The sequence below is a fragment of the Schistocerca cancellata genome, chromosome 10, assembly GCF_023864275.1.
Source record: "Schistocerca cancellata isolate TAMUIC-IGC-003103 chromosome 10, iqSchCanc2.1, whole genome shotgun sequence".
Taxonomy (NCBI): Eukaryota; Metazoa; Arthropoda; class Insecta; order Orthoptera; family Acrididae; genus Schistocerca; species Schistocerca cancellata.
The window spans coordinates 198,570,565-198,595,443 of record NC_064635.1 but is presented as its reverse complement, the minus strand read 5'-3'; the positions used below and the strand labels follow the sequence as shown (position 1 = coordinate 198,595,443).

At 41.8% G+C, this 24,879-nt stretch overlaps 1 protein-coding gene across 3 annotated transcripts in view; it reads right to left on the bottom strand.

Annotated features, from left to right (window-relative positions):
* Window positions 1-24,879, bottom strand: part of LOC126106826 (uncharacterized) — a 191,976-nt gene that overhangs the window by 104,141 nt on the left and 62,956 nt on the right. For all 3 annotated transcript variants that reach the window (XM_049913220.1, XM_049913221.1, XM_049913222.1), the window contains exons 3-4: window positions 22,094-22,183; window positions 5,511-5,605 (exon numbers count right to left, since the gene is read on the bottom strand). In XM_049913220.1, the coding sequence (XP_049769177.1) occupies window positions 5,511-5,605; window positions 22,094-22,183 (185 nt within the window). The remainder of the gene's footprint in view (window positions 1-5,510; window positions 5,606-22,093; window positions 22,184-24,879) is intronic.

Below are 24,879 nucleotides of genomic sequence, written 5' to 3'. Positions count from 1 at the left end.
TTTTTATTGCTGCTACTCTTTATAATGGTGTGGTTAACTTTGAAATATGTCCTAATTTGTTTTTTGACTGTGCTTCTGCACTCCACATTTATATAATGCCAAACCATTCACAGTAGTTTTATACATTCCAGCTACATGACAATGCTGCAGTAGCAGTTGCAAGAAAGTTGTGGTGATTTCTTGACTGCCATAGACTGAAATATATCATTGTATTTTACTAACTTTGAATGTTCAATATATCTTTCTACATCTACTTCAACATCTACATCTGTACTCTGCAAACCACAAGGAGATGTGTGGCAGAGGGTATGTTTCATTGTACTAGTTATTAGGGTTTCTTCCTCTTCCATTCATGTATGGAGCATGGGAAGAATGATTGTTTGAATACCTCTCTGCATGCCATAATTATTCTAATCTTATCCTCAACATCCATATGTGAGTGATACATAAGGGGTTGTAGTATATTTTGAGAGTAACCATTTAAAGCCAGTTCTTGAAACTTTGTTAACAGACTTTATTGGGATAGTTTATGTCTATCTTCAAGAGTTTTCCAGTTCAGTTCATTTGGTATCTCTGTGGTACTTTCTCATGGATTAAACAGACTTGTGACTCATGGTGCTGCCCTTCTTTGTATACGTTCAATATACCCTGTTAGTACTATCTGATATGGGTCCCACACACTTGAGTAATATTCTAGAACTGGTCACAAGAGTGATTTGTAAGCAATGTTCTTTGTAGACTTATTGTGCTTCCCCAGTGTTCTACCAATAAACCAAAGTCTAACACCTACTTCACCCATGACTGAACCTATGTGATCATTCCAATGCAAATCCCCACAAAGTGTTTCACCCAGCTATTTGTATGAATGATATTATAGTCATAGGATACTACTTTTTTTTTCTTTTTGTGAAGTGCACAATTTTACATTTCTGAACATTTAGAGCAAGTTGCCAATCTTCGCACCATGTTGAAATCTTATCAAGATCTGACTGAAGATTTACACAGCTTCTCTCAGATAGTACTTCATTGTAGATAACTGCATCATCTGTAAAAAGACTGATTTTACTATAAATATTGTTTGCAAGGTCATTAATATACAATATAAACAGCAAGTGTCCCAATGAACTTCCTTGGTGCACACCTGAAGTTACTTCTACACCTGACGATAACTGTCCACCCAAGAGAACATGTTGTATCCTCCCTACCAAAAAGCCCTTAGTCCAGTCACAAATTTCACTTGATAACCCATATGATCATAGGGTGTAGGTTGATAATGAGACGAAAGCTTTTTGGAAATCAAGAAATGCGGTCTCTACCTGATTGCCTTGATCCAAAGCTTTCGGTATGTCATGTGAGGAAAGTGAGAGTTGGATTTCACATGAGTGATGTTTTCAAAATCCATGCTGGTTGGCATTGAGGAGGTCACTCTGTTCAAAATACCTCCTTATGTTTGAGCTCAGAATATGTTATAAGATTATACAACAAATCGATGTCAAGGATATTGGAAAGTAGTTTTTTTACATCACTTCTACTACCCTTCTTGTAGGTGGGTGTGACCTGTGCCTCTTTCCAAGAGCTGGGCATGGTTTTTTGTTCAAGGGATCTATGATAGATTATAGTTAGACGAGGGGCTGATTCAGCCACAAATTCAGTACTGTATCTGAGAGGGGCTCCATTGGGCCCTGGAGCTTTGTTCGGTTTAAACAATTTCAGCTGTTTCTCAATACCACTGACACTAATACTTATTTCATTCATCTTTTCAGTGGTATGAGGATTAAATTGGGATAATTCTCCTGGGTTTCCTATTGTAAGGGACATTTGAAGACAGAGTTAAGCATCTCAGCTTTTGCTTTGCTACCCTCAATTTCTGTTCTTGTCTCATCCACTAGGAACTGGACACTAGCTTTGGTGCCAATAAAAGCCTTTGCATATGACCACAATTTCTTTGGATTCTCTGTACAACCAGAATTTCTTTGGATTTTGTGAAAGATCACTTGACAATATTCTGCTACATTAGTCACGGAAGGCATCATAGAATGCTCTCTTCACAGCCAAATGTCTTTCATTTGGCATCTCTCTAATCTATAGCTCTATGCTTTGTTTTCATACCTATTATACAGGAATCTCTATTTCTTTAGAAGTTGCTATACGTGACTGTCTACCATAGAGGTTCCATCCCATTATGAACAGTTCTACTGGGTACATATCTATCCAGTGCATGGCTAACTATTCTTTTAAACTTGAGCCAGAGTTCCTCTACATGCTCCTACTCTATGCTGAAAGTTTCAAGTTCCTCACTGAGATATGACATGACTGATCTTTTATCTAGTTTACTGAACATATACATCTTCCTGCATGTTTTAGTTATCCTTTGTACTTTATTAGTAATTGTTGCCACAACTGCATTACAGTCACTGATACCATTTCAATGTGGACATCCTCAAAGAGGTGAGGTCTGTTTGTTGCCATCAGATACAATACATTTCCATCATGAGTGGTGTTTCCAGTTATCTGTTCTAGGTATTTTTCAGAGAAGGCATTTCATCAAGTTTCACAGGATGTCTTATAACACCCATCACTACCAAAACTGCAATTTTCCCAATTAATTGTTTGATGATTAAAGTCTCTACTAATGATTACAGTATGATTGGGTAACTTACGAACAATTGAACTCGTGTCTTCTCTAAAATTTTTGGTTACATCTGGAGATGAGTCTGGTGGGTGATAGAAGGATCCAGTTACTATTTTATCCCCATATCTGATACTGCATCGTACCCAAATAATCTCACATGCAGCTTTAATTTCTGCCTTGGTGTCTTTGAGTTTCTTGTCTACTGTGACAAATATACCAACTCCACACCCACTTAAATTTTCCCCAAAAATCACATGGCTATTAATTTCAGGTTTCAGCCAGCTTCCTGTACCTAGTATTGTGATTGTCACTGCTTTTCATGAGCACTTCAAACTCTGACACTTTGTTGTCAATGCTTTGGCAGTTTACCACCAGGATTTTAATATTCTCAACTGTTGGAAGCATTTCTTTCGATCTTACACTGATATCTCTGGTTTTCCTACAGCTATTGCTATTTGGATTGCATAGAGTGTCACTTAATCCAAAACACCCTTGTGTGCATCTCACACACAGACAACTACCTGAGTAACAGCATCTGTGTGTAGTGCACATTTGATCCATTTAAGGGGACCCTACATTTCTCATCACTATGGCTCAAGTCCAGGAAGTCATAGCCTACCTTGTCACAGAACTTTCAAAGCCTCTAGTTCAGCCCTTCAACTCGACTCAGAAACAAAGGTCCATGATCAGTTCTGGTGACAATGCTGAAAATTGTGAACTTTGTTGAAACTCCGTGTGCAAGGCTGGTCATCTCAACCTTCCTAACTTGTCGGTTAGAGGGATTGGTACAACACCCTGAGTCCTCTCTGGACCACACCAGATCTAGATCTAGATCTATATCTAGATCTAGATTGCCTAGATCTAACACTGGCATGCCACTTGCAGTCAAGTGGACAAGTAACGACAGAGTCTGTACTGTCTGCAGAGGAGGTAGAAACTAGGGGAGATGATAGTACTTGATGTACCTCTGCTACAGGTATCACAGATACATGAATCTGAAGAGCTCTTCCAACACACCGATTTGCAGCAGCTGCCAATCATTTGACACTAGTCAGGGTGATTTCCAGCTATTTATAAATGTCAACCAATTTATCCAATGTTCAAGAACAGCATTCACAGGGGGGAACTGCATTTTGGCTGGTGCAATGTACACTCCTGGAAATTGAAATAAGAACACCGTGAATTCATTGTCCCAGGAAGGGGAAACTTTATTGACACATTCCTGGGGTCAGATACATCACATGATCACACTGACAGAACCACAGGCACATAGACACAGGCAACAGAGCATGCACAATGTCGACACTAGTACAGTGTATATCCACCTTTCGCAGCAACGCAGGCTGCTATTCTCCCATGGACACGATCGTAGAGATACTGGATGTAGTCCTGTGGAACGGCTTGCCATGCCATTTCCACCTGGCGCCTCAGTTGGACCAGCGTTCGTGCTGGACGTGCAGACCGCGTGAGACGACGCTTCATCCAGTCCCAAACATGCTCAATGGGGGACAGATCCGGAGATCTTGCTGGCCAGGGTAGTTGACTTACACCTTCTAGAGCACGTTGGGTGGCACGGGATACATGCGGACGTGCATTGTCCTGTTGGAACAGCAAGTTCCCTTGCCGGTCTAGGAATGGTAGAACGATGGGTTCGATGACGGTTTGGATGTACCGTGCAATATTCAGTGGCCCCTTGACGATCACCAGTGGTGTACGGCCAGTGTAGGAGATCGCTCCCCACACCATGATGCCGGGTGTTGACCCTGTGTGCCTCAGTCGTATGCAGTCCTGATTGTGGCGCTCACCTGCACGGCGCCAAACATGCATACGACCATCACTGGCACCAAGGCAGAAGCGACTCTCATCGCTGAAGACGACACGTCTCCATTCGTCCCTCCATTCACGCCCGTCGCGACACCACTGGAGGCGGGCTGCACGGTGTTGGGGCGTGAATGGAAGACGGCCTAACGGTGTGCGGGACCGTAGCCCAGCTTCATGGAGACGGTTGCGAATGGTCCTCGCCGATGCCCCAGGAGCAACAGTGTCCCTAATTTGCTGGGAAGTGGCGGTGCAGTCCCCTACGGCACTGCGTAGGATCCTACAGTCTTGGCGTGCATCCGTACGTCGCTGCGGTCCGGTCCCAGGTCGACGGGCACGTGCACCTTCCGCCGACCACTGGCGACAACATCGATGTACTGTGGAGACCTCACGCCCCACGTGTTGAGCAATTCGGCGGTACGTCCACCCGGCCTCCCGCATGCCCACTATACGCCCTCGCTCAAAGTCCGTCAGCTGCACATACGGTTCACGTCCACGCTGTCGCGGCATGCTACCAGTGTTGAAGACTGCGATGGAGCTCCGTATGCCACGGCAAACTGGCTGACACTGACGGCGGCGGTGCACAAATGCTGCGCAGCTAGCGCCATTCGACAGCCAACACCGCGGTTCCTGGTGTGTCCGCTGTGCCGTGCGTGTGATCATTGCTTGTACAGCCCTCTCGCAGTGTCCGGAGCAAGTATGGTGGGTCTGACACACCGGTGTCAATGTGTTCTTTTTTCCATTTCCAGGAGTGTATTATAATGCAGTGAAAAAAAAAACACTCTTTTCTTTTAATCTGTTGAGCTAAAAACTTGATAATTCCCAATAGAAATTTAAGCAAATACAAATCTTTGTGAGTTTTTTCATGTGTTATGAGCTGGAGGTTGTGACTCAGTTATGATGTTTACTTCTGTGACCAAAAGCAGTGTTTTGTAATTAACAGCAAATAAATCAATGTTAAAGAAGAATAAACTGAAGAACTTAATTTTTAAAAAAATGCAAAACTGGTGAGCCACTACCTATTGTAAAATCAGAGCTTTCAAAAATTTCATTTACTCACCAGGTGCTGCAGATCCCGAGTTCATTACAAACTTCATATGGGCAAATGCGCTTTATTGCACAAGGACACGTGCTTGGTTGAGGTAGAGGATTATTCTGGAAGGATAAAACAAATCTTTAAACCACTGTTGCTAGTTGAGAGTAATTGAATGCCCCTGTCTAGGCACTGAGTAAAAAGAAAACTCATTTAATGGCCTGTTGTTTCAAAAAAAAAAAAAAAAAAAAAAAAGTTATATGTATATTAATTACACTGAACATCAATGATAAACATATATATATACTCAGTCTGTGAACTGCAAGTCATGGAGAGTCTTTGTGTCTCACATAAAAGTGTGAAGCATTCAGCCACATCAATCTTTGTTGCCTTACGTCTTGATGTTAAGAATCTAATTTACTCTCTATCTTAATATGAATACAGCTGGGAATATGTATGAGGGTTGGAACTTAAATAGTCGCAACTATTTATTCACAATTGATACAAAAGAGTCACATGTTTGCACCTGTTACTGTACTTCAAAGTAGTCACAGCATTGTGTAGAACCCATTGCCAGTGATATGGAAGGCGTAGTATACCATTAGCAGAGTCTGTTCTGTCGATGGTGCAAATGGAGCGGTCTACTGCCAGTTGAATCTCTGGAACAGTTCTGAAGTGAATGCCATGAAGTGGATCCTTCATCTTTGGAATCAAATCAAAGTCACAAGGACTTTAGTCTGGGGAGTATGGTGGATGGTACAGTACTTCCCAGTCCCATCGACCGAACAGAGCAGCCACAGCTTGTGCAGTATGCGCCCACACATTGTCATGCAAAATGATGGGTGGGTTGCTCAGAAAGTGTAGCCGCTTCTTTTGCAAAGCTGGTCACAGGTGATGCTCCAAAAATGAACAGTAATACAACTTAAGTCCTTGTGACTTTTATTTGATTCTGAAGATGAAGGAACCACTTTGTGGCATTCGCTTCAGAATTGTTCCAGAGATTCAACAGGCAGCAGACCACTCCATTCGCACCTCAACACAACAGGCTCTGCTAACAGTATACTATGCCTTCCACATCACTGGCAACGGATTCTACACAATGCTGGTGACTACTTTGAAGGACAGTAACATGTGCAAACCTGTAACTCTTTTGTATTGGTTGTGAATAAATAGTTGCCACTATTTAAGTTCCAACCCTCGGTTGATCCAGGAATTCCTCCCATTCCCCAGGAACAAAGTGGACCAAATTGGCAAACAAACTCCTTGTCCCAAGAGGACCAACATAGGGAGGTTTATAATGAACCTTCTTGGCAGATTAAAATTGTGTGCTGGATCAAGACAAACTTGAGACCTTTGCCTCTTGTGGCAAGAGCTCTACCAACTGAGCTACCCGAGCATGGCTCACAACCCATCCTCACAGCTTTACTTCCACCTGCACCTCTCTCCTACCTTCCAAACCTCACAGAAGCTCTCTTGTGAAATCTGCAGAATTAGGACTCCTGGAAGAAAGGATATTTTGGAGACATGGCTTTGCCACAGCTTGGAGGATGTTTCCAGAATGAAATTTGCACTCTGCAATGGAGTTCTGGTGGTTTATAATGGTCTAATTCTAATATTTAGAGAGATACAGAAATGCATATTTTGCAAGCCCCTACCATGTAGTATTAATCTGTCTTATGGATCTACTTTGCAAGGCATCCAACACATCAGGGGCAAGAAATTGTTTTCCAGTCCAGACACGTAAACTGCCCAGCACAGCAGTTGTGTTGTGTTGGAGTAATGTCAGTCTGCTTCATTGGCCTGCTTAGCATGGCAGCCTACATGGCATGGAAAAGTGGTGTTCCAAGCCCCTGGCATAGAGGATGTGCTGCAGAAGACACATGTTTTGACACCAGTACCAACGTGATTTATAAATCACTTTTTCAGGGACTACATATGTGGATGGGCATGCTAGGGGAACATTGAGATGGGTAGATGGGAAGATGGAGACAAGAGGTGGTAGGAGAGGGGGAGGAAGAGGTGGAAAAAGAGAGAGGCGGGTGAGATGGGCATAGGGAGGGAGGGAAGGAGATTGACAGAAAGAGGGGATGGAAGAGAAGATGGCTTGAGAGGTGGGAGGATGAGATGGACAGATAGGAAAGTGAGGAGGTGACGAGCAGAGAGAGAAAGGAGAAGGAGATGGACCAAGAGATGTATGCATTGTAAGTGAGATACATGTATGCATGTGAAGCCACAGGGAAAATGCTATTATAAACCATAGATCTATTTCAGACAAATCTGGCACACAAACACAAAGTTTCAGGAATATCAGCATTGTGGGGTTATAATCTCCTAGCTCCAACAGGTATGGAGATATCACCTAACATGCTTTTTACAGCCCCTGGCATATAGGCTGCAATGCATGATAGGCTTGTTGTGTTGGAATACTATCAGCCCATCTTATCCCCCTGCTTTGTAGGAAAGCCTATCTGTTAGGGACACAAAAAGGTTTGTCAGGGCCTGACATGTGGGCTGCCCAACAGAACATGGGTGTTTTGGTAGGAACAGCATGGGTCTGTCTCTTTCATCTGGTTTTCATGGCACCCTACACGTGAAACAAAAATAGTGAGGCTGGTGAGATGGATGGAAGAGGGGATGGACAGAGAGAAGGGGCAGGAATATATGGATAGGGAGAGAGGGGGACAGAAGGGACAGACAGAGAGAGAAGGGCAGGGAACTGACAGAGGGGCAGGAGTGGATGGACAGAGAGGGGGGAGAAAGAAGGGGGCAGGGAGAGGGGGCAAGAGGGGATGGGCCAAGAGAGGGTGGAAGAAGAGATGGGAAGAGAGGGTAAAAAAGGATATGAGCTGACAAGGAGATGTGGAGGAGATGGGTCAGATCGGGAGGTGAGGAGGAAATGGACAGCGGGAGGAGAAATGCATTGCAAAGAGATGGGGGAACAAGGAGCTAGAGAAAGGGACAGTATGAGATGGGCAGAGTGGTGGCAGGAAGAGAGAGGCATAGAGTGGACATCGGAGAGATGTGTGAAATGTATGTCTTTAACAAGTATGTGGGCAAAGCCTTGGGGAAAAATATAAATATAAAAAAATGTGTGTGTGAAATCTTATGGGACTTATCTGATAAATATAAAAAGCACACTGTATGTATGTTTGAATGTCTGGGATCTCCTCCCAAACCCCTTGACTGATTTCATCCAAATTTATCACACTAACAGCAAGCTTCACGAATATCAGCACTGGGGAGTTTATAATCTCATAGCTCTACTAGGAATGGAGGTGCAGGGAAAAACTATATTTTTCTTTTTTCAGTCCCTGCCATATAGTCTGCCCCGTGTAACACATACGTTGTGCGAAAACAGTTCCAGCCAGCCTTATCAACCTGCTTTACAGGGCAGCCTGCATGTTGAGGTAGGGAAGGGGATTATGAGGGGGGGGGGCTTTTTTCTAGGCCCCAGCATATAGGCAGCCCTCCACATCAGGCATGTTGTGCTGGATTACTATTGGACTGCTATATAAATCTGTCTTAAGTGCCAGCTTATACTTCAGGGGTGAAAAAAAAATTTAAGCCCCTGAAATGTAGGCTTTCCTGCATTACAGATGTATTGTAACAGTAGTATCAGCTGGCTTCATCAACCTATTTTGCAGGACTACATGTGTAGATGGATGCAGCTAATGGGAGGTTGGGATAAATAGAGGATGAGATGGACAGAGGGAGGGATTAGAATTGGATGGGTAGGGAGAGGAAGTGCAGGAGAATAAGGACAAAGAGATATGGGAAGGAAAGAGAGAGAGATAGTTGGAGGAGGACAAGATAGGGAGTGGGGGCAAGAGGAGATGGATAGGAAGAGGTGGGGAGGAAAAGATGAATAGGGAAAGGTGGGGAGGAGAAGATGAATAGCAAGATGTGGTGAGGAGGGGATAGATAGAGGAAGGGGAGCAGGGAGATATGGAGACAAAGAGAATGGGGAGGAGGAGCTGGATAGGCTAGACAGAGGGAGGGAAGGCAATGGACAGGAGGTGGGCAGAGAGAGAGGAGGAAGGAAGAGATGTGCAGGGCTGGCCTCAACAGGCATGGGGCCATAAGCGAATCTGTGTGGGGCTCTCTGACATCCCTCCTCCTCCTCGCCACTTCTACAACACAAGTTATACACCTAACACACTTTTAAAAGAATTCTAAGTTTCATCATTGACATACTTCCAATATATCAAAAGACTGTTACTACAGCAGACCTACTGTTGTGATAGGAAAATAATTAATCAGAGAAGGAATCTTAATAGGTATGGTAATTACTAAAATATTAATAATAAAAACTAACTTAGCTATGGGAATCCTTCCAATTTAATGAAATTCAAAATCAATTAAGATTAACAAGTGTTGTTCGGGATATACAAATAAATGTTTTCACCACTTGACTGTGTTATGTATTTACAAGAAATTAAATGAGTTGTAGGTCATAAACACTAAGGGGTTTCTGCTTTACACACTTTACATGAAACATCTTTTCCCTGCTTTTCAATGAGCAAATTCATCTACAATATCTTCAAAATTCAATTTTGAAATTGTGTTGTGTTCCACTGACAGCATGGCAATAGAAGGCAGGTGTTCTTGCAAGATGCTGCTTCTGAAATAATCCTTGATAAGCTTTAAATGTGAAAAGATTCTTTCAGTGGATGTGACAGTCATTGGAACAGATAGCAATATTCAGTGGGCAATGTAAATGCTGAGAAATTAATGTCATTCAAGTATTTTAATATTATCATAGAAGTTTTCACTTCCTTCGGCATCATTCTCTGAACACTTTCATTTCTGTCAAATGGTGTGAGGCAACATCTTTTGAACATTCATCATTTATGTTTACACTTAGCTCGTTCTTAAGGTTTTTACATAGAACTTTCAGTTCTTCATCCTGTATGTATTTAAACTTTCTGGAGAAAACAAAAAGCCAATTATTTTGGAATACTTAGCCAGTTGGCCTAACCTTTCTTTGAAACTCTTTAACACTGTTTGAACAACAGGGTAGAAAAAAATCAACTTTGTATTTCTCCTCTGAACGTTGAGCTCTGCAAACCATTTCATCACCTTCATAATCAAATTGCTTCACCTTCTTGCCAATTCTCTTTTCTCCACATTTTGGTTCAATCTGTAAATTTTCAGCTATCTCTTTTGCTGTTATCTCCACATGAATTAAACCTTCATCACAGTAATCCTCAATAAACTTCCCTAGACTTTTGAGGTATTTAGTTGCTACTTTCATGTCCGTGTTTTCTGCTGCATAAATGGCAAAGAGAAAGTCACACCATATGATAACACCTAGAACAAACTCAAAGCTTTCTAATTTGTTCACAGCAAGCTAGTGTGCTTCGCTCTTTGTTTTCAATTCAACAGTGTTGTTGCCCACCTCAAGAAGGGCATCTCTGACTTCTCTTGAGTGTTATCTTATAGCTTTGGCACTCTCCACCCTAATAGCCCATCTAGTATCTGAAAGATTCTTCACATTTGAAGATGGTATCCTATTTAATAAGATATTCCATTTCTGAATGGATGAACTGAAAAACAACATATATTCTTTGAATTATACCAAAAAATGTGAATGCTTGTGCTGTAGGTTTTGTCACATCTGATAACACAAGGTTAAGACTGTGGCTGGTACATGGCAAATTAAATGTACTTGGATCACATAAATAACCTTTCATCTTTGTGTGATTATTGTAGCTTTGGCCTCTGCAGTCGTGAATATTGAGTCCTAGTTGATCTAGTTTTGAGAAAATCGTTTCAGTCCAACTTTCTCCTGCTGTTGAAGTGATGTTCAGAAAGTGGAGGAAATGTTCTGCTACAGTCACTGTGTCTTCTGATAAATTTACAAGCCTAACAACCAATGTTATTTGTTCATTATGGCTTGTATCAGGAGTACAATCCAGTATAACAAAAAATATTCACTTTCTTTTACAAAATTAACAATGCTGTTTTTTAGTTTGTTGGCAAGCAAATTTATGAGCTCATTTTGAATGTTTTTCCCAAGAAAATGGTCATGCATTTCCAAAGTTTTTACCCGCCTTAAATCTCTCTCCAAAATGCTCCAAAATGAAGTCAGATTCTGCTATCATTTCGATCAAACCAAGAAACTTACCATTACATTTCATGATAGAACTTTTTCCTAGCTCTCCTTAAGGCCATATCATGTAGAGTTAGGTGCCTGATGGCGAGTATAATTCATTTTAGAACCTGATGCAAATGTTCCTTCTCTTTTTCCAGTAGTTCAAAGTCAGTTTGGTCAATGCCACTTTTTTGTTTCAAAAAATCTCACTTCTATCCATGTTTTGTACAGGTTCTGTGCTTAAATGATTGTTGGTACTCTTGAAGCCCATTTCCAAAATGAACTCTATCACTTGACAGCTTGTTTGAAGGAGACCCAAAAAGTTTACAACGAAAACAAAAAAACTTTGTAATGAGGTTTCAAATATGCAAGCAATTTACAATTTAGTTTTACTCCATTTGGTAAATTTCTCATGTAAAAATGAATTGAAAATTTTCTTCTGTTCTCATTTAAGGGATACTTAAAATTTACAATTTTAGTAGGGTCTTTCTGTACTATTTCATTTACCACGGAGGATGTTTATATATTAAGCTAAGTGTCTGGATCTGAATTTGTGATTACTTTGAAATTGCTATTACTAGGTCTACCTGAATGTGAGATAGCAGGAGGTCCACATTACAAATTAATGGGCAGCTACACATTATACACTGACAAAAAAAATTGCAATACCGAAAAATAATTCATGTAGGATAATGAAATTGGAGAAACACATTTATCTAGGTAAAATATTTAAGTGATTAACATTGCAACATCAGATGTTAATGTAAGAGTGAAAAGCCTTTGCAGATGTGAAATGCTGATATGAGGGTGGTTTGAAAAGTTTTTGGAATGGAATAGAAAAAAAGTACTTACATCACTGAAACTTTTTTTTTATTTTTCAGTGTAGTCTTCTTGTAAAGTAATGCATTTGCTCCAACAATGTTCCAGTGTCTTGATTCCATTTGAAAATTAGTGTCCTCCAGGCCTGCAAAATAGTTGTCAGTTCCGGCTGTCACCTCTTTGTTTGAAGTGGATCTTGGTCCACCAAGAAATATTTTCCGTTTTGGAAGAGTTGTAAGTCTAACAGGGACATATCTGGTGAATAAGGCAGGTGCGGCAACAATTCATACCATAGGTCACGTGATTTTGACATGGCAACGGCACATGTGTGTGGGTGCGCATCAAGAGTCGTGGCAACCATCTTGCAGATAATTTTTTCATTTCTAATTCTTCAGTTAACATGTGATATACCCTTTCAGATGACATCTGACAAGCGTGAGCAATTTCATGCACTTTCAATTGGTGATTCTCCATGACCATTTTATGCACTTTTCCAACGATGTATGGAGTAGTGACACATCTTGGCCGACCACTGCGCGGATCATCATCTAAGTTCTCCTGACCAAATTTAAATTCATTTGTCCACTTGGCAACAGTTGAATATGAAGGAGCAGAGTCCCCCAGTGTATTCTGGAAATTGGCATGAACGTCCTTTGCTTTCATACCTTTCTTTATGAGGTACTTAATCACTGCTCGAATCTTGATTTTTTTCCATCTTCACAAATCACTACATGGGAACAGCAACAGAGCCACGCCACTGCCACAGATCTCTTCCAAGAGCACTGATATGGCACATGTTTATAAACAACAGCCCAATGAATATCACATGAAAAACTCATTGCGATGGTGCTGACCTCTTGTGGTGCTTCCGAGAACGTTTCAAACATTCCTCATAGAGTGATAACCGATGTAATAGGCAGAATGTGGATTGCAAGCATGCAAATGTGCATACATTGTGATATACAGGTGCTGTATGTCAATTTGTGCGATAAAAGTTCCATGTCTGTTGCTTCTGATCAGTCAATGCTGTTTGTGATTGATACTGGAGTTATCGTCCAATGATGTCTTATATGTGCTCAATCAGATACAGATCTGGTGATCAAATTGGCTGATGCAATGTGTCGACACACTGTAGAGCACGTTGGGTTACAATAGCATTATGTGGACAAGTGTTATCTTGGAGATTTCCTCCTGGAATGCTGTTCATGAATGGCAGCGTAACAGGTCGAATCGCCAAACTGATGTACAAATTTGCAGTCAGGTTGCCCTTACTCAGCCTCCTTTTAACCAACCAATGACCATCACTGTGTAGTGGGAACTTCTGAAACCAAATGTATCCGGATGACCAAATGTAGCAGAAAGGGGTAGAGGGCACCGTATTAAGACTTGTCCGAGCTTTCCAAGTGATTTATTGTTTCCAACTGCTGTGCCTCAGTTCCTCTCGATCTGCTTCACTGGGTCCCACAATACTGAGGACACCACTTCGCTGTCTGCAAAACAGCCTGGCACAGAATGGCTGCCTCAGTGACCTGTGTACACACTGCTGTGTGTCGGCATTGTACGGCAGCGGAGTTGCGGTGTCATCAGGATGCCGGCAGTTGACTCAGCGGTCTGTGTCCCTGCCGACTCAGCACCGCTCTGTGTGAGCCGCTCTGTGTGAGCCGCAGGTGGCCAACTGTGTGCTTCTCACGGGCATGGCTAAGATCACAGTGACAACAAGCGCCCGCGATCCGGAGTCGGAATCTGTGGCCCTCACCTTGGGATGCCTCCTGCATGTGCTGGAAGCAAGGACGAGTGCCCGCAGTAGTGAGCCACGGAGTGACCCGCCACTGGCTGGCTACGAACCCAGTGTCAGCCTCAGAGGGTCGAACCAGTGACACGCCATGGACTGGAACGCTGGTGCCCCATCTGCTGCTGCATGTAGCTGGTGGTGTAACATGCCGCACCATTCACAAGAGCTGCCACAATTGAATGAATCTCGATAGAAACCCACACCTATTTATACGCAGCTGTGGGCCTCTGTTTTGCCATAAGTGCTGCTTTGTGCCACGTACTCATAACATGCTAGTTTGGCCATTGGGCCCCTTCTGCATGTGGTTTGTGACATGCAAAACCGCTATGTATACTCTTTCAGCAACTTGACAACCCTGTGGCCTCTATTCTACTTCACAACTGTTGGTATACATAACTCACTGCAATCCAGCCCACACCTGGCTGTAACTTGTGCTCAGGATATTGCACAAAACTAACTTTCCCTATTATTCCTCTCTTCAGAAAAACTCGGTCCCCGGGTTGACCCTTAACTAGTTCTTAACTTGTTTGGGCTGGTGCCTATGGCATACTTCCTTACTATTAGAAAACTTAAATGTGGTCTAGTGCCCCTTAAAACCATGACCTGAAACAAAACATAAAAATTCCTTACTGGACGACCACTACTCGATCAACCTCGTACCTACTCGTCTCACACCCTCGGTATCCAATCCACTGGGACTTGGACTACCCTTGGTTCCCTCTCGGAATTAGCTCTCCGCCTGATCAGAAAGAAAACAACACATAAAAAAGTTAAGTCTGCAATGACACTTGGTATAGTGGTGCTCAAAATTATCATTGTTTGCCGTTACCTTTCCCTATACTGAGCAACATGTTGCACAAGCCGTTCGGGTGATATGAACCCCTCTTGCTCTAAAATGAACTGGTTTACAGATCTCAACAGACCCGGCTCCAGAGTTTGATTCAACAAGGTCAGATTCTGCCTTGGGAAAAACTCTAAAGTGGCGTCTGGCCAGTACAGCTGTGGCTGCGCAACGTTCAGTTGCGTGACTCCTGAAATTGATGCTGGCAGGTGGAAGGTTAGTCCTATTGTGTTACACTCAATTCCATTGATTAAAATTCCATTTCCCTTAAGCTCTATATGTTTCACTTTTGCCAATACTCTCCACTCAAAACAACTTGCTACTACTACCAAATTCTTGTAGGTGGAGAAGATCCAATGCATACTGAGCCATTGCAAGCTCAATTTTGGCTCAACGATGTCCCTTGGACAGTCTATTCCTTTCCCCCTCGCTAAAAATAACTGCACTGTGCATGTGTCCTGATTGGTACTTACCACCCTGGCTGGACATACCATTACCTTCCCTCAATGGCAGATTCGTAATTCCTCCCTTGCATCTCAGCATACTGGTTTCTAGTTGCCGATATCAGCAATACCTCTTTGGTTTCCACTTCCACAAACTTGCTCAATGCTCCCCACATCACTGGATATGGGTGGTCCGTGTAACACTGAAACCTCGCGTTCTTCCCCATAACCAGGAATTGGACCAAAATATACACTCGTGAGCAGTCGGTTGTTACCCTTACTGTTGTGACATGGTAGAAAAACGGCAAATTTTGCTCGCTGGGCTTCATTATCAAATATAACCCTGACAGTAGTTCCTTCTGCGCCTTGCGGAACCCACATAAATATTGGTCCGGTGGTAACAAATTGGTACTTATTTGGCCTTGCAATGCGTGCTGCAGCGGTTCTTGCAGATACGTTACTACTCCCTGCACATCTCACAAACTGTCAGCTACTCCTTGCAAAAGTCTGGTTAACATCATGCTGTCTAGTACTTCTAGATGCCCCTGTAGGGTTCCCAGGTTATGTGGAGCAACTGTGTGTTATTCAGGACTTCCCCTTCCAATGTCCCTATCTGAGTTACATGCCAAGCTTCCATTGCCCTACTCTCCTCTGCAAGTAGCCTCACCGCTTCCACCGTGTTGTTCAGTTCTTTCATATCGCTTTCGTCTGCGGTTCCAAAAACTGTCTTTAAAATTTTTCTCCCTGCATTCAGCCATCCTTGTTTCCATCTTAACTGTGGCACCGCTTCCTCCATCCGTCCTACCTGCTTCCATAGCATCTTATAAGCCTCATGCAATTTCTTATTCTCCCCTGTAACTTCCTTCAGCATTCCCTTGCCCTCTGCACATTGCCTAAGCTCTTCGAACACTTCCTCAAACCTCCTTACTTCATTCTGCATTTCCCATACATTCCATACCAACCTTAATGCCCACTGGTGACTCAACACCACCACATCTTCCTGCCTTGAGTACAGCACACCCCCATGCAGGTGCTGCACCCGTAAGGCGTCCACCCCAATTCACCACCAACGCTCCCCTTTTCAGTGACCTGAGGACAGGGATCACCATCACTCTTCCTCCCTCTTCAAAAGGACTGCTGTCCGCAGCAGGCTATATTTGAAGATACGTACAACATATGAAAATACAATGCCTAATTACTCTATGCAGTGGGCCCCTTCTGCCTGTGATTTACGACATGCAAAACAGCTACGTATACTCTTCTAGCAATCTGACAGCCCTGTGGCCTCTATTCTACTTCGCAACTGTCGGTATGCGTAACTCGCTGCAATCTGGCCCGCACCTGGCTGTAACTTGTGCTCAGAATATTGCACAAAACTAACTTTCCCTATCCTAAATGGCGGTGACGCTACAACTGGTACTGAGGCAGAACCAGCTTTCATCTGAAAACACAACAGACTTCCACTCTGCCCTCCAAGGAGCTAGTGCTTGACACCACTGAAGTCACAATCAGTGGTGGTTTGGGGCAGTGAAATGCATACTACAAGGCACTTGGCACAGAGCTGTCCTTGTAGTAACTGATTTCTAACAGTTATGTCACTGTGGTGTCAACTACTGCTCAAGCTGATGCTGCAGATGCAGTACGAAGCGCCAGTTTCATATACCTAACATCATGATCTTACCTCCCTGTAGTGCTATGAGGCCGTCCAGAGCCCAGTCTTCTTGTTACTGTACATTCTGGAGACAACCACTGCCAGCAATCAAATATAATGACTACATCCCTGCTAACTCTTTCTGCAATACTGCAGAAGGAACATCCAGCTTCTCATAGTGCTATTACATGACTTTGTCCAAATTCAGTGAGGTGCTGATAATGGTGTCTTTTCACCTTAAAGTCATTCTTCACTGACATCAACTCATCAAATCCAATCTCGAAAGTAACTAATGTTCATGACCATTACAGTGTGCATTTAAAGCAAATCTGATTTGCGTCCTCATAGTGGCACCACTAGTGCCACTCTTATGCGACTGGTGTGAAATTTGAATAGACGTCATCTTTCAGCTGTAGAAACATGCCTACCAACTTTTGTTTATGTCATATAACTCCTTCTTGGTGTTAAGATTTTTTTCCATCAGTATAAAATGCATAGCTTTCACTATGCAACACACAGCATGGGAACAAGGATTAAACACATCTAAGACTGAACAAGCATTACATTCATTAATTTGAATCATATGATGTAGCACATATCAACCAAGAAAAGCATTTTCACAAATATGAAAAATTCCAAAATGAAAAAGTAAATAGCTTTTACAAAGAGTAAATATTTTCTCCTAACTCCCACAATATTCTTTAAATCAGTAAGTATCTTGTACTGCACACTTTTTAAAGTGCCCTAAGCTCTTCCTCAGGATTCAGGCTACCTCCTTAGCAAATTTCATAAAAATCTGTTCAGCAGGTTAGTAATAATAAATTAAAACGTCATTCATGATGGAAGAGCTTTTCACATATCTTGACATCTACATCTACACCTACATCTATACTCTGCAAACCACTGTGAGGTGCATGGTAGAGGGTATGTCCCATTGTACAAGCTATTAGGGTTTCCTCCTGTTCCATCCACCCATGGAGCATGGGAAGAATGATGGTTTGAATGCCTGTGTGTGTGCAGTAACGATTCTAATCTTATCCTCACAATCCCTATGAAAACAATACATAAGGGTTTGTAGCATATCACTAGAATAATCATTTAAAGCTAGTTCTTGAAACTTTGTTAATAGACTTTTTCAGGATAGTTTATGTCTATCTCTTAGAGTCTTCCAGTTTAGTTCTCAAAGTTTATGACACCATATATTCCGAACTATGTGTCATACAACGATATAATTTTGCAGGTACATCCAGTTGTATATGTCAACACTATGGAAAATGTGTCATGGATTCAGTTTGAAGTGAAGGAGTAATAAATGAAAACGTCATTCATGTGTGAAAATGAACAGGGAAAACTTAGTAAGTAATAAGCTTTCTTTCTTCCAGCATTATGTAGAATGTGTCACTGAAAAAAAGTTTTGTAAAGGTTTGAAATTATGTATAAAGTTTGTTGCAAGTCACTAAGTGTTCTAGTCCTCAAATACTGGTTAAACACATACATACATACATACAACCATGCATACATACAACCATGCATGCATACATACATACATTACAAACATACATACATTTTTGTATTATGAATGAATAGCTTATTTTCCATCATCCAATTCTGATGACATATAGCCTCTACGGTGCCCCTAGCTATGCTGAAGTTGCCAGTGAAAACTCCATGCAAAGCTATCTAGTGGTTTTGGAGAATAGTGTACTCAGACTGACAGATAAGAAAATTTTAGTACAACTTTAAATCATGATTTTTTTTCCTTGGTCAGATTTTCATGAACTAAGCACTAAATGGTGCCCCAAAATATGATCAAATTACTTGCAGAAAACCATGAGAATTCGTCCACTAGTTTAGATTAGAGAGTTCAAAAACAAACATTAGACACAGTGGTTTTACAGATTTATTATTAGGTTTCTTATCTTCAGATATTCCTTTTCTCATTAACATCACAAGAATAATATGCAAAATAACGGAAAAGGAACTTGAGGGTCTATTAGATTTATTAGATGACAATCAATTTGCCTTTATGAAATGTTAAAACACGAAAGAAGCCGTTCTTATCTAAACTCGACAATTGTGTCAAAAAATAATCAGTTCTGTGTTCAACAATGAAAAACACTAAGGTGTTTTAAATCCTCAGAAATACTACTATAAGCTGTAGCGAAAGATGGGCAATGCTCAAGAACCATGAGAGGACAATGAGAATAGAAGATTAAGAGAGAAATGTTCTAATTAAAATGGTGTAAGACTATGGATGCAGTCTTTCTCCTCTACTGTTTACCAGTACATTGAAAAGCAATGCAGAAAGTAAAAGAAATGTCCACGAGTGCCATTAAAATTTAGGGTGAAGGAAAATCTAATTACAAGATTTGCTCATCACACCACTTTTAAGAATTACAATAATTCTTTAATGAAATGAGCAGTCTATCAAGCACAGACTACGTATTTGCAGTAAAACAAAGACAAAAGCACTAAGTAGTTGTTGTTGCTGTTGTCTTAAGTCCTGAGACTGGTTTGATGCAGCTCTCCATGCTACTCTATCCTGTGCAAGCTTCTTCATCTCCCAGTACCTAATGCAACCTACATCCTTCTGAATCTGCTTAGTGTAATCATCTCTTGGTCTCCCTTTACGATTTTTACCCTCCACGCTGCCCTCCAATGCTAAATTTGTGATCCCCTGAGGCCTCAGAACATGTCCTACCAACCGGTCCCGTCTTCTTGTCAAGTTGTGCCACAAACTCCTCTTCTCCCAAATTCCATTCAATACCTCTTCACTATTTATGTGATCTACCCATCTAATCTTCAGCATTCTTCTGTAGCACCACATTTTGAAAGCTTCTATTCTCTTCTTGTCCAGACTATTTATCGTCCACGTTTCACATCCATACATGGCTACACTCCATACAAATACTTTCAGAAATGACTTCCTGACATTTAAATCTATACTCAATGTTAACAAATTTCTCATCTTCAGAAACGCTTTCCTTTCCATTGCCAATCTACATTTTATATCCTCTCTACTTCGACCATCAGCAGTTATTTTGCTCCCCAAATAGCAAAACACCATTTCCTAATCTAATTCCCTCAGCATCACCCGACTCAATTGGGCAACATTCCATTACCCTCGTTTTGCTTTTGTTGATGTTCATCTTATATCATCCTTTCATGACACTGTCCATTCCGTTCAACTGCTCTTTCAAGTCCTTTGCTGTCTCTGACAGAATTACAATGTCATCGGTGAACCTCAAAGTTTTTATTTCTTCTCCATGGATTTTAATACCTACTCTGAATTTTTCTTTTGTTTCCTTTACTGCTTGCTCAATATACAGATTGAATAACATCGGCGAGACGCTACAACCTGGTCTCACTTCCTTCCCAACCACTGCTTCCCTTTCATGTCCCTCAACTCTTATAACTGCCATCTGGTTTCTGTACAAATTGTAAATAGCCTTTCGCTCCCTGTATTTTACCCCTGCCACCTTTAGAATTTGAAAGAGAGTATTCCAGTCAACACTGTCAAAAGCTTTCCTTTAGTCTACAAATGCTAGAAATGTAGATTTGCCTTTCCTTAATCTTTCTTCTAAGGTAAGTTGTAGGGTCAGTATTGCCTCACGTGTTCCAACATTTCTATGGAATCCAAACTGATCTTCCCCGAGGTCGGCTTCTACCAGTTTTTCCATTCATCTGTAAAGAATTCACGTTAATATTTTGCAGATGTGACTTATTAAACTAATAGTTTGATAATTTTCACATCTGTCAACACCTGCTTTCTTTGTGATTGGAGTTATTATATTCTTCTTGAAGTCTGAGGGTATTTCTCCTGTCTCACACATCTTGCTCACCAGATGGTAGAGTTTTGTCAGGACTGGCTCTCCCAAGGCCATCAGTAGTTCTAATGGAATGTTGTCTACTCCCGGGGCCCTGTTTTGACTCGGGTCTTTCAGTGCTCTGTCGAACTCTTCACGCAGTATCGTATCTCCCATTTAATCTTCATCTACATCCTCTTCCATTTCCATAATATTGTCCTCAAGTACATCGCCCTTGTGTTGACCCTCTATATACTCCTTCACCTTTCTGCTTTCCCTTCTTTGCTTAGAATTGGGTTTCCATCTGAGCTCTTGATATTCATGCAAGTGGCTCTCTTTTCTCCAAAGGTCTCATTAATTTTCCTGTAGGCAGTATCTATCTTTCCCCTAGTGAGATAAGCCTCTACATCCTTACATTTGTCCTGAGTAGTAGTGGATATGAAATTAGTGGCAAACTTAATATCAAAACTGGGAACCACACAGTACACAAAGTGAAGGAATTATACAACCTTTGAACAAAGAAATGCTTCACAGGAGATGCACGGGGAAAACAGGAAGCAGATTAGCACTGATAACAATCTTTGAAGCAAAATTCAACTAACATATTACAGGAGATGCACAAGGCATACAGGAATCAGATTAGCACTGTGAAAGAGAGTACTCCTTGTTGGAAGATGTCAACTACTATCAAACACAGGCATTTATTTGAGAAAGACACATTTTTAAGAACTTATGTTTGTAACAAAGGAAACACGGGAAAAAAAGAGAATTACAGCATCTAAGATGCTGAAAATTAAATGAACTGACAAAATGACAACTGAGGGAAGGGATACATAGAAATCAAAACAAGAAGAGATGGAATGATAGTGCATGCATGAAAAAAAATCAGTGAATAACATCTGTGCTACTAGTGGAAATTGTACAGAACAAAAACTGAACAGAGAGGCAGAGCTTGGAATATAACAAATTAATAATTAAGTTCTACTCTGAGCTGAAGACATTGGCTCTGAATAGGGAATTCTAGTAGCATGAATCAAAACCAGACATGAGATGAAATGGAAAAAATAAACAGGAGGAGATTATGTTTCAATTAGAATTAAAAACATGTGCACATTAATTGGTGATAAACATAATGAAATGGAGGTGACATAATGCAATACTCACTTCAAAGTCATATTTTGCTTCGCACCCTGGTGACACAAAACTTGCTGGTGAAACTACTTCATCTTTAATGTAACATGGTTGTATCCTGTCCTGTTAAGAAAAACATATACACATCAATCAGTGATAACAACAGAACTGCCAAATTTGATGTCAGTTATAAAGTCATTTAATGAATGATGATAATTGTTATGAATGTGATACATGAACTGAGTGAGAGGTATCTAAGATCACCTGTCAAGTGCAAAATAAGAAGAAAAATAAATCATAGGGAAGTCCACATTATTTCTTTGAGAACATGCATTTTTATTTCTTAATAATTTATTTATTGACTTATTTAACTTGGGAAGCTTAGAGCCATCAGGTCTTGACTTACATACAACCGGGCATTCTATATATGAGGTGCCCTGTATAAAAACTGGCCAAGTTACAGAATTTATGAAAATGGGTTACATTATCAGTTTGAAGTAGAAGTACACCACTTTCAGGCAGTGGTGGATACATATGAGGGGTGTCCTCTCTGGGGGGACACCACCTTGACGAAGCACTGTCCATGCTTGCATATCTGTGTGAAGCTGAGGGCTATGCCAAAGGTAGAGGACCTACAGCTGGGAAGGCTTCAGCTGATGGATCAGACTAAGAATGTTCCATAACATCCCATCTTCCCTATCCCCTCCTAGTCCTTACCCAATTCCATTTCCCAACCCAAGGTGTGATGCAATCCATGCAGAGGGGTGTGTGGCATGTGGGAGGATGTGTCAAAAATGGAGCCTCAGGGATACTGGGCAACCTCCCTGAGTAAGTAGCCTTACACCGTGCGGGGTTTTCGTGGTGTGAACCATACATATCCCCAAATTTCATGGGACCAATATGGACACGACCAAAGAAAATAAAACAAACTGAGGGGCAAACAGACCTCAGACACCCAAACATCGGGGTCAGTACCGATGGAAGGCATTCACACTATTGAATCAGGGTCTAGACCTGAGCCAGACGTGGGAACTGTAACCGAGAAGTTGGACCATATCTAGATTAAAGCCTTGTATGGGACCCAGAGGAGGAAACTGCTCAAGGAACAGAGAAAAAAGGAAGGGAAAGAATGGCTTCCTTAAGACATGAGGAGGGAATTAAAGGGGATTGAACCTAAGACCCTCAAGAAAAAACTGTCTCAGGTTGAAGGGATATGCAGACCCCCACAATGTCGAAGACAGGCAGCAAGAGGGTAAGGGAGGAATCTAAGACTCCCTCCTCCCTGCAGAAGCAAGCCCAGAAAAAACTGAGGCAAGAAATAAGGAAACAGACCTACTGCACTGCAGTCTCAGTTTTTAAGATGGCAGTTATTCAGGAAGGCTATCCACTTGTAGCCATCACCTTACAGCAAGAGGAACTTGTACAGATGGTCCTATTTGAAAAGATTGGGGGGGGGGGGAGGCAGACCCTGGTCCTGGACCCATCTTCAGGAGGGTCTATCTTGATTGTGGTGCCCTAATTTTTGTCTGTGAGGGGCTGCACACGGTGGAATATGCCCATGATATCCCCCTGGGAAGATGCGAAGCTGTTGGTCAAGACGGTAGCGGAGCTTCTTAAGACTACAAAGGTATCAATGGGTACCAGAAGGATGAACCCTGGTGGTAGGGGTCAGAGAGAAGTCCCTGAAGGTGATGCAAGAGCAAGACCTGAAATTGATTTTATGGTTTTGCAGGTCACCATCAGGGTTATCAAAGACCTCAAAGGCAATTATGGCAACAAGACGGAAACTTGATGAGCTGCAGATTAATCAGCAGCACAGTAAAGGGGCCTCTGGTGCCCTGAGCTGCTGCCCAGGGCCCTGATACAAGAACCCTACTTATATAAAGAGGGTGTATTGGGCCTTGGTGGCACTGGAGGTAAGATGATTTATGCTAGAAATCTAAGAAACTCCAGAACGTGCATCTATGTAAGAAATGGAATTTCTTTCATGCCAATGCTGGATTTCTGCTCCAGGGACCTAGTGACCATTAGATTGCAGCCATGTGAGGAAAGTATCATGAGGGAAATCGTTTTGGCCTCAGCATACCTTCCTTACGAAGACAGCTCTCCTCCTCCTTTGGAGGTGAGGAGACTGGTAGAAGCTTGCCATGAGCAAGGTGACCAACTGCTGATGGGATGTGATTCCAATGCCCACAATCTAGTGTGGGGCAGCAAGGACACCAAAGGTAGAGGAAAGTACCTTCTTGAATTTCTTTTAGCAAACAATTTGGAGGTCCTGAATAGGGGCAATGAACCTACATTCAGGAATTGCAGAAGGGAAGAAGTAATTGACATAACCTTTAGTTCCATGATGTTCTCAGGCACTTGAAGATAGAACTAGGAATTGGCCGAGGAGTGTGTAGACTTCAATAAAATCCAATGGGCAGTGGGAACATTACAACCATTCAAGTCACCTGTCCAAGTTTGTACCTTTCCACTTCTCCTGCAACAGGCAGGAGAGAATCTCATAAGAGTCCATGCAGGCTATTCAGGGTTAACCTAGCAGTAGGAATCATTCCCAACACTTGGAGGGCAGTGAAGGCTGTCTTCATTCCAAAGCCAGAGAGAATTGATCATACCAAGGCCAAGGATATGAGACCAATCAGTCTGTCCTCCTCCATTCTCAAAAAATTGGAACAACTGGTTATTGTACATATTGGGGAGAGGAGGCTAATTAGGGCCTCTCTACATTCAAACCAACATGCATATCAATCAGGTAAAACATGTGAGATAGCCCTCCATCAACTTGTTGGGATGGTGGAGAAAGAATTTCACTTCCA